Source organism: Bos grunniens, chromosome 7 (assembly GCF_055505025.1).
Source record: "Bos grunniens cultivar Pamir isolate PY7600 chromosome 7, Bosgru_T2T1.0, whole genome shotgun sequence".
Lineage (NCBI taxonomy): Eukaryota > Metazoa > Chordata > Mammalia > Artiodactyla > Bovidae > Bos > Bos grunniens.
This window is the reverse complement of record NC_141171.1, coordinates 40,841,366-40,860,000: the sequence shown is the minus strand read 5'-3', so window position 1 is coordinate 40,860,000 and position 18,635 is coordinate 40,841,366. Positions and strand designations below refer to the sequence as shown.

General features: G+C 37.5%; 1 protein-coding gene across 1 annotated transcript in view; it reads right to left on the bottom strand.

Moving 5' to 3' along the window:
* The window catches only part of GCSAML (germinal center associated signaling and motility like), a 52,680-nt gene extending 34,425 nt beyond the window's left edge, over positions 1 to 18,255 (bottom strand). The window contains exon 1 of the mRNA XM_086413608.1: positions 18,099 to 18,255. Within this exon, the coding sequence (XP_086269734.1) occupies positions 18,099 to 18,127 (29 nt within the window). The 5' untranslated portion in view covers positions 18,128 to 18,255. The remainder of the gene's footprint in view (positions 1 to 18,098) is intronic.
* Between the last annotated feature and the right edge of the window lie 380 nt (positions 18,256 to 18,635).

The following is an 18,635-nucleotide window of genomic DNA, read 5'->3' as shown; positions in this document are numbered from 1 at the left end:
ATCAATACAAATAACCAAGACATGGAAGCAACCTAAATGTACCTCGACAAATGAATGGATAAAGAAGATGCAGTACATATATTCAATGAAATATTACTCAGCCACTAAAAATAATGTCATTTGCAGCAACATAGATGGATATACAGATTGTTATCCTGAGTGAAGACAAATATTGTATGATATTGTTTATATAGAGAATCTAAATAAAATGATACAAATGTTCTTAGAAGACAAAAACAGATTCCCAGACCTACAGAGCAAACTTATGGTTAGCAGAAGGAAAGGGTCTAGGGGAGGGACTGATTAAGAGTTTGGGACTGACATGTACACATTGCTGTATTTTAAATGGATAACCAACAAGGACCTACTGTATAGCAAAGGGATACTATGTAAAACCTACATAGGAAAGAGGAGAGTCAAAAAGTTGGCTTAAAACTCAACATTCAGAAAACGAAGATCATGGCATCTGGTCCCATCACTTCATGGCAAATAGATGGGGAAACAATGGAAACACTGGCTGACTTTATTTTTCTGGGCTCTAAAATCACTGTAGATGGTGATTTCAGCCATGAAATTAAAAGACCTTTACTCCTTGGAAGGAAAGTTATGACCAACCTAGACAGCATATAAAAAGCAGAGACATCATTTTGTCAACAAAGGTCTGTCTAGTCAAGGCTATGGTTTTTCCAATGGTCATGTATGGATGTGAGAGTTGGTCTATAAAGAAAGCTGAGCACCGAAGAAGTGATGCTTTTGAAATGTGGTGTTGGAGAAGACCCTTGAGAGTCCCTTGGACTGCAAGGAGATCCAACCAGTCCATCCTAAAGGAAATCAGTCCTGGGTGTTCAATGGAAGGATTAATGCTAAAGCTGAAACTCCAATACTTTGGCCACCTGATGCGAAGAGCTGACTCATTGGAAAAGACTCTGATGCTGGGAAAGATTGAGGGCAGGAGGAGAAGGGGATGACAGAGGATGAGATGATTGGATGGCATCACAGACTCAATGGACATGGGTTTGGGTGGACTCCAGGAGTTGGTGATGGACAGGGAGGTCTGGCATGCTGCAATTCATGGGGTTGCAAAGAGTCAGACACGACTGAGCAACTGACCTGAACTGAGCTGACATGGGAAAATCCTTTGAAAAAGAATAGTTACATGAATATGTATAATTGAATCACCTTGCTGTACACCTACAACTAATACGATATTGCTAATCAACTTCAAATTAAAATTAAAAGTTTAAAAAAAGAACTGTATTATCAACTATTTGAACTTCAATGCCATTATTGACTTGTACTATATTTTTCACTTAGCTTGTATTAATTTGCTAACAGAAAAATTATAAGTTTAAGCAAATAGATTTTTGTTTGTCCATTATTTGTCCATTTTTCTGAAAATAATTAGAGACAGATACATTTACAGATATTGGGTTGAGACATTCAGGGGTGTTATCTGGCAGACACACTTGTTACTTTTGCCATGCCTACATTTTTGGTGTCACTATCATGCTTGTCTTGTTATTATCACAACCTCAGACATCATGTCCATGTTCAAAGTAACTATAAAAGGGAAAGTAGATGCCATTTATACTGAACATATTTATTAGAAAAGAAAAAGATTTCATAGGAAGCTCCAGGTCATCTCATTGAACATCTAATGATATGCCTACCTACAAGGGATAATAAATCTGATTATATTGCTAAAATAAATAAAATCAAAATTGTATTAGTAAGGAGTCTTGAGGAATGGACATGGGTCATGCAACTGACAGTGTTTCCAATTCACATAATAGAGAAAAAAAAAGACAAGGAGAAAAACCTTTCCTAATCATTTCCTATTACTGTTAACAATCTCTCTTATTCACAAGCCTAAAGTTTACTTAGACACTGCTAAGACAGGACGGTAAAGTCAGTAACTTAATACAGTTCTGAATTGATAATGGATTTTATGTTCATTATTTGATTGCTTTCTCACTACCATCTCTGTTTATCAAACACTGATTGCTATCAGAACTCTAAGCCATTAATTTAAAAAAAAATGAAAGAAAACTATTAACATATTTACCATCTTAGAAATCTAACCAAAAAATTTAAAGGTTATCTCAACAATTTCAAAAATTCATTTGATACTATTTAGCCACATTAATAATAAAAATTCTCATAAAATGTATTATAAGTTGGAACTTCTTTATTTTGATAAAAGCAATATATCAAAAGCATACAGCAAAGTTAATGAAAACAAAACAAGAAAAAGGCAGGAGTTGTAAAAAATGAAAAGAAGTAGAAGTCTTTTTTGTAGTTTACATATTAACTCTATGTAAAACCCAGTAGCATTAACTTAACAAACTATTAAATGACAAAGTTAGCGAGGCTGGTAGACACAAAACTATCTTACAAAATTCAATAGCATTTTAACAACACTAGGCTAGAGTAGAATGTACTTTATCTGATATTATAAATAGTACCTAGAAATCAACCTAAACAAAGAATGCAAGAAAAACAAAAATTACAACTCTTTTAGAATACACTAAAATTTTGATTAAAGTTACACACAACTGTTTTGACTGTAATAGTGGTTGCATTAACATAGCTTTTTGTCCTGAAATTAATCTATATAGCCAATGTTCTCCCAATCAAAATTCAAGCTGACACTTTTGATTAACTCAACTTAGTTTTTAATAAATATGAGAGGTAAAAGTCCTCAAAAAGTTATATCAATTTTGAAGTGAAGAACAAAGCGGGCATGTTCTGAGCATAGTTAATGGGCATTGTTAATATCTATTCCATCTTCTTTCTGCAAAAAGGAAAGTGATGACTGCCTTCTTCAGAATCATTTGCCACCAATATTGAAGCTGCAAATTATATGCTGCTCAAAGTGTGAAGAGGCCTTTTTGTGGCTCTTCCTCCAAAAGTCAGGTTCACAGACAAGAAGTTTTTGTGCATCAGCTTTCTGGTGTCCATTCTCAAGCCTCATAGACAGTACCGGTGGGGAAATTTTTAATGTAGAATCACCCTAGAAACCTCTTAGACAGGGTAGCTTGGTCAATTTTGTAGGGTAAAAGTATGTTTATAAAGAGGCCCAGACTGAAAGCCACAACTAGAGCCATTCCAAGGATTTTGTAGGTACCAAATTCTTTACATTAAAACCTATCCTACTAAAATCATTCTGCTATGGTTTGTATTTATTACCTCAAACCTCTGTGATGTTATAGAGAATAACATCATACCAGATATCAAGTCATACTACAAAGTCATCATAATAAAATCTATATGCTGCTAGTAAAGGAATACAAGACATAAACCAATCATATGTAGACACTTCATATATAATATAGAAGTAATTAGAGTTCAATGGGAAAAGAATAGATCTTCTAGTAATTGAAGTTGCAAAATCTGGGTCATTTTTTTTGAGAGAAAAAAAGCAAAATCCTTAACTTAATCCATATACTAATAGAGATCAAAGATCTAATGAAGAAAATCAGTACAAGAAAATTCAGAGTAATAGCTTTGCTACATAAAAATGGGAGAAAACTTCTTCCTAAGGAATTACCCAAGAGAAAAGAAAACATATATCCACAAAAGCATTTAAATATGAATATTTATAGTAGCTTTATTCATTATAGCCCAAAATAGAAAGTAACTCAAATACTATGAATAGAAGAATGTATAATCATACTCTTGTGTATTTGCACCTAAACAGACTCTGGAATATTCAGTAACAAAAAAGAATGAACTTTTGTCACATGCAGCAGTACGGATGAGTCTCTTCATTAATGTTGACTGAAAAGCAAACACAAAAAAAGTACATATTTTATGAGCTCATTTGTAAAAAAAACAAAAATGGGAATAGAAGAGTACTTTGAGGTGATTGAGAAGAGGCATGAGGACAATTTCTGTGATGATGAAAAATTATATGTCATGATTGGGGTATTCTATAGGTATACACATGTTCTATGACTATACACATGTTCTATAGATATATACCACGTTCCATAGGTATACACATTTGTAAAACTCAACAAGTGTTACACTTAAAATTTGCTCATTTTGCCATATGCAAATTTTGCCTTAATACAGAAATCAATTAAAGGAAAATTATCTTAAAAGAACCAAACCACAAACCATGAGGCAAAAACTTGACAAATTTTATTACATCAACATTTAGGACTTCAGGCATTAATAAATAAAAATGAAGCAAGTAGATAGATGCCTGGTAAGATTAGATACTTGTTATGGCTAACAAACTTGAATCAGTTTCCTGAACCTCTTCCTAGTCCTATCTGTGCACTTCCCTATAAAATCCAATTTTAGTAAAAATCCTGCCAAGATGCTCTAACCAGAACCCCACCAAGCTCCTCATCCTCCACCATCCACCAAGAGATTTCTGATCATCATGGCCTGTCTTCAACAGGAGTTCTGTTAGGTCGGTTGAGCCAGAACCACTTTTAACCCTATTTCCTCTTAGTAAATTGTCATCCACTGACCCATACCCTGTTCCTTGACTGTAAATTCTTTCAGCCCCATCTCTCTCCCCAGCTATAAAATCAAGTCTTCCTTGCCATCTTCAACAAGTGTCATTACTTTTTTCTTTAACCTGGCTAACACTCAAGAGGTGAGTCTATAATATTCAAAAGGTGTTTGTTAATCCACAAGAATTCAAGAAACCAAAGAGGGGGAAAAAGATGAGCAAAAAAGTTTCTGTTTGTTTGGGTATTTTATTTTGCTTTAATTTATTTCTGATTGGAGGACAATAGCTTTACAATAATGTGTTGATTTCTGCTGTACAACAACGTGAATAAGCCATGAGTATACATATATCCTCTCCCTGCTGAGCCTCCCTCCCACCCAACTCCTCAATTCCCAGCCCTCTAGGTCATCACAGAGCACCCTGTGTAAAAAACCTAGCTAGTGGGAAGCAGCTATGTAGCACAGGGAACTCAGTTTGCTGCTCTGGGAGCAGAGGCTTTGGATAGTAAACATTTAAAAGAAGCTTCAGAGCCTAAGAAGCACCTGAATAGATACACAAAATCACCAATAAACAACCAGAGAAATGAAAATTAAAATAACAATTGGTTACAAATTTACATTTAAAATATATGGCAAAATTAGAAAACATGCATTTTTCAAGTATAGGAACAGATGTGAAGATCCAAAAACTCCAGAAAGGGAGAGTAGAAGGTGTAGCCTTCTGGTAAAGAAATGGTGTATATTCCAGGTCACTCCTTCCAAAGGGATATAAGAGGTATGTTTTAGATATCCACAGCAGGACTTTGGTAAGCAGGTTGGCAATGAATGGATGGTGTGAAGCAAGTGCAGATACAAAGTTACAAGGCAGATACACTCACTCTAATAAATATAGATCTCAAAGATATTGATGAGTATAGAAGAAAACAGACTAAGTTGATATTGTTATTGTTTGCATCTATTAACATTTCAAAGACTCAGATCCAAACACTCTAAGGCTACAGATGACATAAATTAATTAGGGAGGAAAGAGAAAACATGATGAAAATGGTCTTACATAGGTGGCTCAGTGGTAAAGACTCTGCCTGTCAATGTAGGAGATGTGGATTTGAGTCTCAAGTTGGGAAGATCCCCTGGAAAAGGAAGGACAACTCACCCCAATATTCTTGCCTGGGAAATCTCAAGAACAGAGGAGACTGGCAAGCTACAGTCCACAAAGTCAAAAAGCAGTCAGACACCACTTAGTGACTAAACAACAACAACAAGATACCACCCCTTAATACTACTACTACTACTACTAATTCACTTCAGTCGTGTCCGACTCTGTGACCTCATAGATAGCAGCCCACCAGGCTCTGCCGTCCCTGGGATTCACCAGGCAAGAACACTGGAGTGGGTTGCCATTTCCTTCTCCAATGCATGAAAGTGAAAATGAAAGGGAAGTCACTCAGTTGTGTCCAACCCTCAGCAACCTCATGGACTGCAGCCTTCCAGGCTCCTCCATCCATGGGATTTTCCAGGCAAGAGTACTGGAGTAGGGTGCTATTGCCTTCTACTCAGTCTTCCTGTTAGTGGTGATTCTTTTGTTCCTTTCTCTGCTTTTAAAGCACCTGCCACTTTATTAGAACCTAGATGAAGATAACAATGCAAAATACTTTTCAATGGTCACAAAGAGTAGTTTGTTTTGAAAATCTTTAACACATTCTTTCTACTTTTTGGAAAGCAGAAAAGCATCACCAAGAGTCATCAAATTCTACACTTAATTACTAACTAATGAGGATAAAGAGAAAAAAAAAAAAAACATGATCATTTACACATGAAAAATTCATCTGCTTCAAAGTCAGGTACTTCAGTCTCTGATGCCTGGCTAAGCACTTGACCCAGAACACAATTTTAAAAGTAAGAGCAGAATGATGAGATGGTAAATGAATTTCCTCTTAAGGTACATTTTCCTTTTCTTTAGTCAATTTACTACTTCCCCTTTCTGAACACAGAAGCATACTAAAGTCTTATTCTCTGGGGAATATCCAAGCTTTTAATTTAGTTACTTTAGCTCTAGCAGGAATGTAAAATTCTTCATAAACAATTGTGGAGATCTGGTTATAAAATTCTGTCCAAAATGTAAGTTATAAATCCATGTTGCCTGAGGAAATATGGACTGGGTCTAATTCCACTAGAGGCAATATAGATTCTCCGTTATTGAATTTTCCTTTAAACTATCATCTTTGAAAGACTGCATCATACAGAGATCATAAAATATTTAAGATGATAAAGAACAATAAAACTATTAATCTTATAATTTTAAAGTTTTCTTGCACTGTTCAGAAATTTTATTATTTTTAGTCAATATGGGCCTGTTTGCATGCTGTGTACATATATAGATACAAACTTGAAGTAGATAGATGATGTAGAGGAGAAAAAGTCTCCCTCTAATTTCTTTAGGTCTCCAGCTGGGCCTAAAAATTAAACTGACATGAGGCAGACTAACAGGAGAAAAACATACAAATTTTATTTAATTTTTACATGCATATGAGAGCCTTCACTTAAGAAAGAAAACCAGAAGAAGTGACCAGGGCAGGAAGCTTGTATATCTTGTAGACAAAGGCACAATAAGCTTGTAAAACATTGACAAGGCAGAGGGATTGAGCTAGAGCTAATAAATGACAAAGGTGTAACAAGTTTTGTTAACATAGCTTTTTGACCTTAAATTCCTTGTCTCTGGTGATAGGAATTTCTCTCTTCCCTTTCACATAAGAGATTCATCTCCTGCTTTCAGGGAAGAAAGGCAAGTTTTGGGAAGTCAGAACAACCATCCTGCTTCTGCTGTCCTTGAATTCCTTCAGCTTGAGATAGTCAATATACCAAGGCACCATATTTTAGGGTAGTACATCCTGAACCCTATCATTGGACAGATGAAGAGAAGATTCACACTTTCTCAATATAATGTATGTGTCAGCTATAGATTTCCAGAAGAAGGAAACAGTTCTTTTTATCCATTTAATGCTGAACAATAGACAAGCTACAGACAGAGGGCTTCATGTCATCCCCTCATACACCTCTGAGAACCACCAGCAGGCTTCCCACCTTCCCATGTTCCAGAAGGTCCAAAGTACCCTCTTCTTGGAAAGAAGAGAAGTCTTATAGAAAACCTCTCTCAAGTAATCAAACGAAGATCGTGGGCTTTGGAGTCTTGCTAGCTACATGTTTGATGACTTAAACCACCCCACTATGAGGTACCATTTCACACCAGTCAGAATGGCTGCGATCCAAAAGTCTACAAGCAATAAATGCTGGAGAGGGTGTGGAGAAAAGGGAACTCTCTTACACTGTTGGTGGGAATGCAAACTAGTACAGCCACTATGGAGAACAGTGTGGAGATTCCTTAAAAAACTGGAAATAGAACTGCCTTATGATCCAGCAATCCCACTGCTGGGCATACACACTGAGGAAACCAGAAGGGAAAGAGACATGTGTACCCCAATGTTCATCGCAGCACTGTTTATAATAGCCAGGACATGGAAGCAACCTAGATGTCCATCAGCAGATGAATGGATAAGAAAGCAGTGGTACATATACACAATGGAGTATTACTCAGCCATTAAAAAGAATACATTTGAATCAGTTCTAATGAGGTGGATGAAACTGGAGCCTATTATACAGAGTGAAGTAAGCCAGAAAGAAAAACACCAATACAGTATACTAACGCATATATATGGAATTTAGAAAGATGCTAACAATAACCCTGTGTACGAGACAGCAAAAGAGACACTGATGTATAGAACAGTATTATGGACTCTGTTGCAGAGGGAGAGGGTGGGAAGATTTGGGAGAATGACATTGAAACATGTATAATATCATATATGAAACGAGTCGCCAGTCCAGGTTCCATGCACGATACTGGATGCTTGGGGCTGGTGCACTGGGACGACCCAGAGGGATGGTATGGGGAGGGAGGAGGGAGGAGGGTTCAGGATGAGGAACACATGTATACCTGTGGCGGATTCATTTTGATATTTGGCAAAACTAATACAATTTGTAAAGTTTAAAAATAAAATAAAATTAAAAAAAAAACCCACCCCTTCTAACTGAGAGACTGAAACCCTTGCAGTCTTAATTTCAAAACATATAAAAATGGGGATAACAATATCTCCTTTGTGGTATCATTGTAATGATTTAGCTCAACTATACAATATTTCAGCACTTGTTCAGTTGCTTGTTAAATGTTATCTCCCTTTCCCCTCAATGCCATTGGATTAGAGTGTCTGAGAGTGAAAGCTGGAAAATCTTTGGCACAAGTCTCATGGCTCTTTCATTCCATGAATGACCACACAGAGGCATGGGGTAATGGCTGAGTCTGGAGAATAAAAAAGTGTTATCAAAGACAAAGGAAAGGGGGAGAGCTGAGTCTGATTCTTATCATTTCTGTTTCCTCTGTCTGGCAGATTTGATGGGGATTTATTTGACAGTTACGGGAGGAAGTTGGGAAGTACCACCTCGCCTAAGATTCGTCACTGCTCTCTCTGTTTCTGTGTCTCCTTCATCTCCAAATATGTGCAGCATATCCCAAGAGTCTCTAATAATGGAGAGGTCCCCAGGAGAGGCCAGGAAGAGACTTATATGTCATTCGGGGGGATAATTTTTTCCTTCTCTCATGCCACATTTGTGATCTAAATGACTGACAAACACCAAAGTGAAGTGCATTTATTTTCACCAAACCTCTTTTTTTTCCATTTTGGTTGTCCTGCTGAATTTTAGCTCTTCATTTCCTTTTAATTCATCTATTTTTTAGAACTTCTTAACTTTGTCCATTTTTCTCCATTTCACCTTACACACTGAGGACAGACAATTCTCTTAACATATAAGCCACATTACATCTTTCTCCACTCATGTTCATTGCATTATCACTTCCTGGATGCCTTTGAAGACTTTTTAATCATCAAATGCCAAATCTCATTTTCAAATTCTTCCCCATAGGGATTATCCTTGAGCAATATGCTCTAACTTTTGACAACTGTAGTTCCTGAAACACCATGTACTTCAAACTCTTATATGTTTTCACACATTGTCCCTTTAGTTTGCAATCTTTTCCACTTTGTTCAGCCTGCCTAACATTTGCAGAACAATCCATGCTGCAATTATTCAAACATGCCCTACGTCCCTGCCAGTTCAAATTAGAATTCCATTCATCCCTTCCTGTTGTTTCTATAGCACACTATTTGGGCTTCTATGAAGAATACGTTAACATCTGCCCTGTCTGGAAAAAAAAAAAAGGTTGTTGTGGTATAGTGGAAATGACACATGACTTGATATCAGAAATTACTGATATATCCTGGTAAACATTTCACAACATATACATGTGTTAAATCATCATTTGTACACTGTAGTTTCATCATTTTATAGCAGAAGTGACCTTGAAAATCTTTTATCATCTCTCAGCTATATAATTTCTAATTTTTTAAAGTATAGAACAGCCATTAGGTACAGTATTTGTTCAAGGGGTTTATCAACTTTTTAATCGGCACCCACTGTAGTCCCTCTTCTATGTTATTATTTTCTTAAGGCCAAGAGTGCTATCTCATATAGGCTTCCCATAAAGTCTGACTGACCTTAAAAGAGGGAAACACTTTTCATCATGGCATACGTGAATTCAACTCTTTGAGCACAACTGTTTCACTTCACCTTCATCACCACAGAAGACATACCAATGGCCAACAGCTGCCTGGAAATGTTCAACATCACTAGTTGTCAGTGAAGTGCAGATCAAAATCACAGTGAGTTATATCATCTCACACCTATTAAAATGGCATGGCTGTTATAAAAAATATATTGTGTGTGTGTGTATGTTGTTTTATAGCTGAGTCATATCTGACTCTTTGTGACCCCATGGACTGTAGCCCTCCAGGCTTCTCAGTCTGTGGGGATTCTTCAGGCAAGAATACTGGAGTAGGCTGTCATGCCCTCCTCCAGGGGATCTTTCCAATCCAAGGGTCAAACCAGGTCTCTCGCAATGCAGGCAAATTCTTTACCCTCTGAACCACCAGGGAAGCCCAAGAATATTGGAATGGGTAGCCTGTCCCTTCTCCAGTGGATTGTCCCAACCCAGGAATTGAACTGGGGTCTCCTGCATTGCAGGTGGATTTGTTACCAGCTGAGCTACCAGGGAAGCCAATATATATATACATATATATATATATATATGTATGTATATATGCAGATATTGGCAATGGTGTGGAGAAATTAGAAACTTTGTGCATTGTTGGTATGTAGGCAAATTATGCACGCACTGTGGAAAACAGTATGATGACTTCTCAAAAAATTAAAAACAAACTAGTTATTTCTGAGTATACATATATTCTTTTACTTCTGAATATATGTCCAAAGAAATCAAAAGCAGGGTCTCAAAGAGATATCTGCCTTCCCATCTTTACTGCAGCATTATTCACAATAAATAAGATATGGAAACAACACAAATCCATTCACAGATGAATAAAGAAAATGTGGCATGTAGCATATACATACTATCTAAAATTATTTAGCCATAGAAAGAAAGTATTCTACCTTTTACAACAACATGGATGAATCTTGAGTATATTATGCTTAAGTAAAATAATCCAGTCACAGAAGAACGAATACTGCACGACTTCAATTATATGTGAAACTGAAAATAATTGTAGCATGGAAGCATATAAACTACCGTATGTCAAATAGATAGCAAATGAAAATTTGCTTTATGACTCAAGGCTCTATCTGGGGCTCTGTAACAACCTAGAGGGGTGGGAAAGGGCGGGAGGTAGGAGAGTGGTTCAAGAAGGAGGGGGCATATGTACACCTATGGCTACTTCATTTATGGCAGATATCAAACCAATATTGTGAAGCAATTATTCTTCAATGAAAACTAAGTAAGTTTTAATTTTTTTAAAAAAAGAAAATAGTTGAACTCATAGAAGCAGAAAGTAGAGTGGTTGTTGCAAAGGGCTGGGGAGAAAGGGAAAGGGAGAATTGCTGCTCAATAATATCATGTTTCTGTTATACCATATAAATTAGTTCCAGAATATGCAGCACAACATAGTTCCTATAGTTAATAATAAGTTATTGTGCATGTTAAAATATATTAAGATCTCATGTTAAGTGTTCTTAACTCAGACACAAAACACATACACACAGACAAAACAAAGAAACTAGAGGTGATGGTTCAGTCAGTTCAGTCGCTCAGTTGTGTCCAACTTTTTGTGACCCATGGACTGCAGAATGCCAGGCCTCCCTGTCCATCACTAATTGCTGCAGCTTGCTCAAACTCATGTCCATTGAGTCAGTGATGCCATCCAACCATCTCATCCTCTGTTATCCCCTTCTCCTCTTGCCTTCAGTCTTTTTTTTTTCTTTTTTTTTTTATTTTTTTTTACTTTACAATATTGTATTGGTTTTGCCATACATCAACATGCATCCGCCATGGGTGTACACGTGTTCCCCATCCTGAACCTCCCTCCCACCTCCCTCCCCATACCATCCCTCTGGGTCATCCCAGTGCACCAGCCCCAAGCTTCCTGTATCCTGCATTGAACCTGGACTGGCGATTCATTTCTTATATGATATTATACATGTTTTAATGCCATTCTCCCAAATCATCCCCCACTCCCTCTCCCACAGAGTCCAAAAGACTGTTCTATACATCTGTGTCTCTTTTGCTGTCTCGCATACATCAGGGTCTTTTCAAATGAGTCAGTTCTCTGCATCAGTTGGGCAAAGTATTGGAGTTTCAGCTTCACCATCAGTCCTTCCAGTCAATCAATATTCAGGACTGATTTCCTTTAGGATTGACTTGTTGGATCTCCTTGCAGTCCAAGGGACTGTCAAGAGTCTTCTCCAACACCACAGTTCAAAAGCATCGATTCTCCAACTCTAACATCCATACATGACTACTGGAAAAACCTTAGCTTTGACTAGGAGGACCTTTGTTGGCAAGGTAATGTCTCTTCTTCTTAATATGCTGTCTACGTTGTTCATAATTTTTCTTCCAAGGGGCAAGCGTCTTTTAATTTCATGGCTGCAGTCACCATCTGCAGTGATTTTGGAGCCCCAAAAAACTAGTCTCTCATTGTTTCCATTGTTTCCCCATCAGTTTGTCACGAAGTGATGGGACCAGATGCCATGATCTTCGTTTTCTGAAGGTTGAGTTTTAAGCCAGCTTTTTCACTCTCCTCTATTTCACTCTTAATTATCTCCACTAATTAAGATATTAGTACCTTAACTGTGGTGATGATATCACAGAAGTGTAAATATGTATCAATTTAAAAATACATACTTTAAATATATGAATTTTGCATAACAACTATATCTCAATAACACTTAGAGAAAAAAACCGAGGACAAGCAGTTATAAAATGTGGAGTGGCCAAGAGGTAACCCTATTAACCTCATGTCCTCTGCCCTCCTCATCCCATTACACACCATACTCTGACTCTCCTTGGGGCCTTTACACATGGTCTCTCTGTCTGGAAGCTAATCCCACAGATTTTTGCCTAATCTGCTTATTCCCAAATACCCATGTCACTCTAATATTAGCTCTCCATGACATCATACCCCTCCCTTTGCTATATTTCATTCATAGTTGTTATAACTCCCTGAAGTGCACAATTTGTATCATTGTAACCCATTTCTCCTGCTAGAACAAGTTCCATGAGGTAGAATTTTTTTTTCCATCTTGTTCTCAATCATATCAGCAGTACATTGAATGGGGTTCGTTGTGAACTAAATAATTTCTATAAGTAATTCACTGAGGCAAAATGCACTGTAACTCAAGAATCTGAAAATAAAGTTGATTTCAGTACTAATGGAATTAAATAATAGGTATCATTCATTAATCAGCTACTATGTTCCTGCTAAAAAGAGTTGGACACAACTGAGAGACTAAACTGAACTGATGTTCCTGCTAACATATATGAAAAGTGAAAGTTGCTCAGTCATGTCCGACTCTTTGAGACCCCATGAACTGTACAGTCCATGGAATTCTCCAGGAAAGAATAATGGAGCGGGTAGCCTTTCACTTCTCCATGGGATCTTCCCAGCCCAGGGATTGAACCCAGGTCTCTTGCGTTGCAGGTGAATTCTTTACCAGCTGATCCACAAGGGAAGTCCAAGAATACTGGAGTGGGTAGCCTATCCCTTTTCCAGGGGATCTTCCCCACCCAGAAATCAAAACTGGAGTTTCCTGCATTGCAGGCAGATTCTTTACCAACTGAGCTATCAGGGAAGCCCACTAACACATATACATTGTTTCATTTTATTGTCACAACTAAATCTAGGATCTGGCAATATTATTACCCTCACAGTGCACATACAGTTATGCAATCATAGAAACCAAGGAGCTTATCCAGGATCACAAGAAAAACAGGACAATTATCAAATATAAGCTTAATCTAGCTTCATGATTTTTCAGGTGAATTATTTATTAGAAATTATTCTTTCCTCCTTTATCCAGTTGTATGAACTGCAAACAGTGCTGCTAACCTGCCTTCTGAAGTTCACCAAGACAAAGAATACTCTAGACAGAAATTACCCGTATTTTACTTACTGGAAATAAAATAATCTCCCATCACCAATTTATAAATGTATTCAAAAATCCAACACTTTTATATATAGTATTGCATTTTTCCAATGAAACCATACATAAGGATAAAAATAACCACTTGGTATGGAAAAATAATGAGATAATCTTATGAACTTCTGAATGGTGTATAGAGCAGAGAGCAAGCCTGAGATAATTATTAGTCCCTACTATAAATGAAAGTTGAATACTTCACTCAGTCCTGTGAGTTCCTTGAGTACTATAGAATCTGGTTGCCTTGAAGTTTGTGGGCATTCAGGAGGACCTAGAATATTCTCTTACTGTGGAGGCATCATTCACAGATGACAACCATGAGAAATCCTAAGACAACATTTGTCTACTTCCTCTTCACATCTTCCTGGACTTTGGCACCCCACTCCAGTACTCTTGCCTGGAAAATCCTATGGACGGAGGAGCCTGGTGGGCTGCAGTCCAAGGGGTCACTGAGAGTTGGACATGACCAAGTGACTTCCTACTTTCACTTTACACTTTCATGCATTGGAGAAGGAAATGGCAACCCACTCCAGTGATCTTGCCTGGAGAATCCCAGGGAAGGGGGAGCCTGGTGGGCTGCCGTCTATGGGGTCTCACAGAGTCGGATACGACTGAAGCGACTTAGCAGCAGCAGTAGCAGCAGAAATCTAGCTGATAGGCTTCTCCAGAAGATGGGACTAGGATCCTAAGCAGAGAGCAATGGCTAGAGAGTAGAATATGTGTGTGTGTGTGTTAATTGCTCAGTTGTGTCTGACTCTTTGCGATCCCATGAAGAGAATAAAAAGGGGGTTTTGCAATGACAAGTGTAAGAAAACCAAGACACTTTCATCTCTCTGAGTCTAACTGGCTTCATTTACAACATGGTTGAACTGAATCAGCATCTTCATGATGCTTTCATGTTTGTAAAGTAAGCAAAATTAATGGCTGTTTTGAAAGAGACCACCAACCTTATCAGAACATGGTAACAGATAAAATTGGATATTTCAAAAATCAATACAGAAAGGAAGACAGCTAAAAATGGAAAGCTCCTTTTAAGTCTCAGTAATCTGAAGAGGAAAATTGTACCCTCTGCCCTCCTCCAATGAGTGCACGTGCTTCTTCATACTAGCCAGAAAACATTTATTGAGAGCCTTCTTTCTGCAGATCATTAGCAAGAATTTCAGGGATTTTCAGAGTTTAAGAGTACTATCCTCATGGTCAGAGAATACATTATCTAAAAGTCTTACACCCATATAACCATGACAGAGCAAGATGCGTTTAGTGTCATCAGTGTGTATGAACCATTTACAAGTCATTGAATAGTGAAAGAATAATTTCTGGCAAAGACCAGGAAGATGTAATATCTGGCCACAGCACTGTAGAATGAATATTATGGTTTGACAAATAAGAAATGGTTGAAAATGAACCTTGGAGCAAGCATTCTGACAGCCAAGGCACACTTGAACTCAAATGGGCCAAGAGACCAAACTGACAAAATCCATACAACATATTTATGACAGAAAGGGGGAAAAAAGATATATTTAACTAAGTACACATTCTTTAGATTTCTATTTTGTTCTACATTCTAGACAGTTATAGGGGCTGTAAAGATACATTCAAAGTAAAAATTGCTTTGGAGAGACTCCATTAGTAAGTAGAAATTACTTAATTAGAGGCTGGTTGCTAAGCAAGACAGTGAGGCAATGCCCAAAGGGAGAAGAGAACAAGGAGGGAGTGATTAAAACAATATATAGGACTTTAAATTCTAAAACAAATGTTCCACAGTTTAGATGTTAGCTAGTGGGAAATGGATATATTCATTGGAACACAGGAGCAATATGTTGAGTGTTGGAAGGCCAGATCAATCTACCTGTATTACAGATCACATCCAAATGGCCACCAACTACTCTCTGGAAAAGACCCTGATGCCAGGGAAAATTGAAGGCAAGAGGAAAAGAGGGCAACAGAGGATGAGATGGTTGGATGGTTCATCAACTCAATGGATGTGAGTCTGAGCAAACTCCAGGAGACAGTGAAGGACAGGGAAGTCTGGCATGCTGCAGTGAATGGGGTCACAAAGAGTCAGACACAACTTAGAGACTGAACAACAACAATCATTAACTATCAGGGAAATACAAATCAATCAAAACCACAATGAGATATCACCTCATTAGTATGGCTATTATCAAGAAAAACAAGAGAAAAAAGAAAAAATAATCTTTATCCATTGATCTATTGCTCAATACTTAGGTTATTTTTATGTCTTGGCTGTTGTAAATAATGCTACAACAAACATAGGAGGATCCTATTTTCATTTCTTTTGCATATGTACCAATAAGCAAGAATGCTAGATCATATGATTGTTGCATTTTTTAATTATTTAAATTGTTTTCCACAGTGACTGAACCACCAGCAGTATACAAGTCTTTCTTTTTCTCTACATCCTTGCCAACTCTTGATATATCTTGTTTGGAAACAATCTAAGACCACAGATGAATGGATAAAAAAGTTGTGTCTTTTAAAGCAATTATATTTCAATAAAGAATAAAATAAAAGTCATTCCAACAACAACAAAAAAATGTCTATATATCTTAGGCAAAGAAAAAATTATTTACCTATAAGAGGGAAGTGTTTGATGAGGATAGGGATAAAAAATCACCCACAGTGTGGAGAAAAGGGAACCCTCTTACACTGTTGGTGGGAATGCAAACTAGTACAGCCACTATGGAGAACAGTGTGGAGATTCTTTAAAAAACTGGAAATAGAACTGCCTTATGATCCAGAATCCCACTGCTGGGCATACACACTGAGGAAACCAGAAGGGAAAGAGACACGTGTACCCCAATGTTCATCACAGCACTGTTTATAATAGCCAGGACATGGAAGCAACCTAGATGTCCATCAGCAGATGAATGGATAAGAAAGCTATGGTGCATATACACAATGGAGTATTACTCAGCCATTAAAAAGAATACATTTGAATCAGTTCTAATGAGGTGGATGAAACTGGAGCCTATTATACAGAGTGAAGTAAGCCGGAAGGAAAAACACCAATACAGTATACTAACGCATATATATGGAATTTAGAAAGATGCTAACAATAACCCTGTATACGAGACAGCAAAAGAGACACTGATGTATAGAACAGTATTATGGACTCTGTGGGAGAGGAAGAGGGTGGGAAGATCTGGGAGAATGACATTGAAACATGTATAATATCATGTATGAAACGAGTCACCAGTCCAGGTTCGATGCACGATACTGGATGCTTGGGGCTGGTGTACTGGGACGACCCAGAGGGATGGTATGGGAAGGGAGAAGGGAGGAGGGTTCAGGATGAGGAACACATGTATACCTGTGGCAGATTCATTTCAATATTTGGCAAAACCAATACAATATTGTAAAGTTTAAAAATAAAATAAAATTTTAAAAAAACTCATAAAAAATAATAAATAAAATGAAAACAAACAAAAAAATCACCCACAAAAGGCACTACTTAAATTAAAAACACTTGAGTGAATTATTTTGCTTCCACAATTTGTAAAAACCTGAGTGTTTATTTTCACACTGATCCCATGAAGTCAATGAATGGCAAGATAAGCCCTCTACCCAGATGAAGAAAGAGTTGTAGGAAGATTCAAGTGATCACAGACCCAGGTTGCTGGATAAAAGACAGGATGCACAGTTAAATTTGAATTTCAGATAAACAACTTTTTCAGTTTAAGAATGACCCATGCACAGAGCATGATCTGTGCAATAGTGCTCCAGATATTGCACGAGGGATACTTATACTGAAAAAAAAAAATGCATGTATTTATGTGAAATTCCGATCTAACTGGCATCTTGTATTTTTATTTTCTAAATCTGGAAACCTACCACAATTCCAAAGTAAGCCAAGAGAAAGTGGATTGGAAGGTTCCTGTATGTTCTTAGGAGATGCTGTCCTTAAGTTCAACCTTCTTAAAGCACAACTGATCCACCATTCCAAATGCACACACCCCACCTCCCTCTTCCTGTCTCTTCTCCCAAGAAGGGCTGTGCCCAGAGTCAGGACTCACCTGATTTCTCTCATGAGATTATTTCCCATCCTCTCACTGTGACTCTGTTTCTCAGATCCTGAGTTTAATTCCACTTGGGGTGTCTTGACCAAAGTAACAGTGGCCAAAAAACGGGACAGGATGTTACATCTGACCACTGATTCATGCTTTCACCAATGACAAGTTGCCAGAGGATGGGCATAGGCATGGTAGAGAAGGCAGGGGAGGGGAAAAGGAAGAGATATGAGTGTGAGTGAGTGTGTGTGTGTGTGTGGTGTGGAAAAATCAGGCTGAAACATGAAAGAATAAATCTAACACTCTGGGTTCATTTTACTTTCAAGAAAATTTCAGGATTTCAGAGTCAGATAGGGCAGGGACTATCCCTATTTCTCACAAATTTTAGATTTCAAGATTCTTAATATTTTGTCCTCTTCCAAACACACAAAAAGAAACCCTCCTATAAGGAAAAGAAATAAAGTTAAAAACAGAACAAACGTCTGTTTGTTCTTCCGTTGATAAAAATAAAATTAAATGTAAATGCCTTTCCTTAGTGATCTG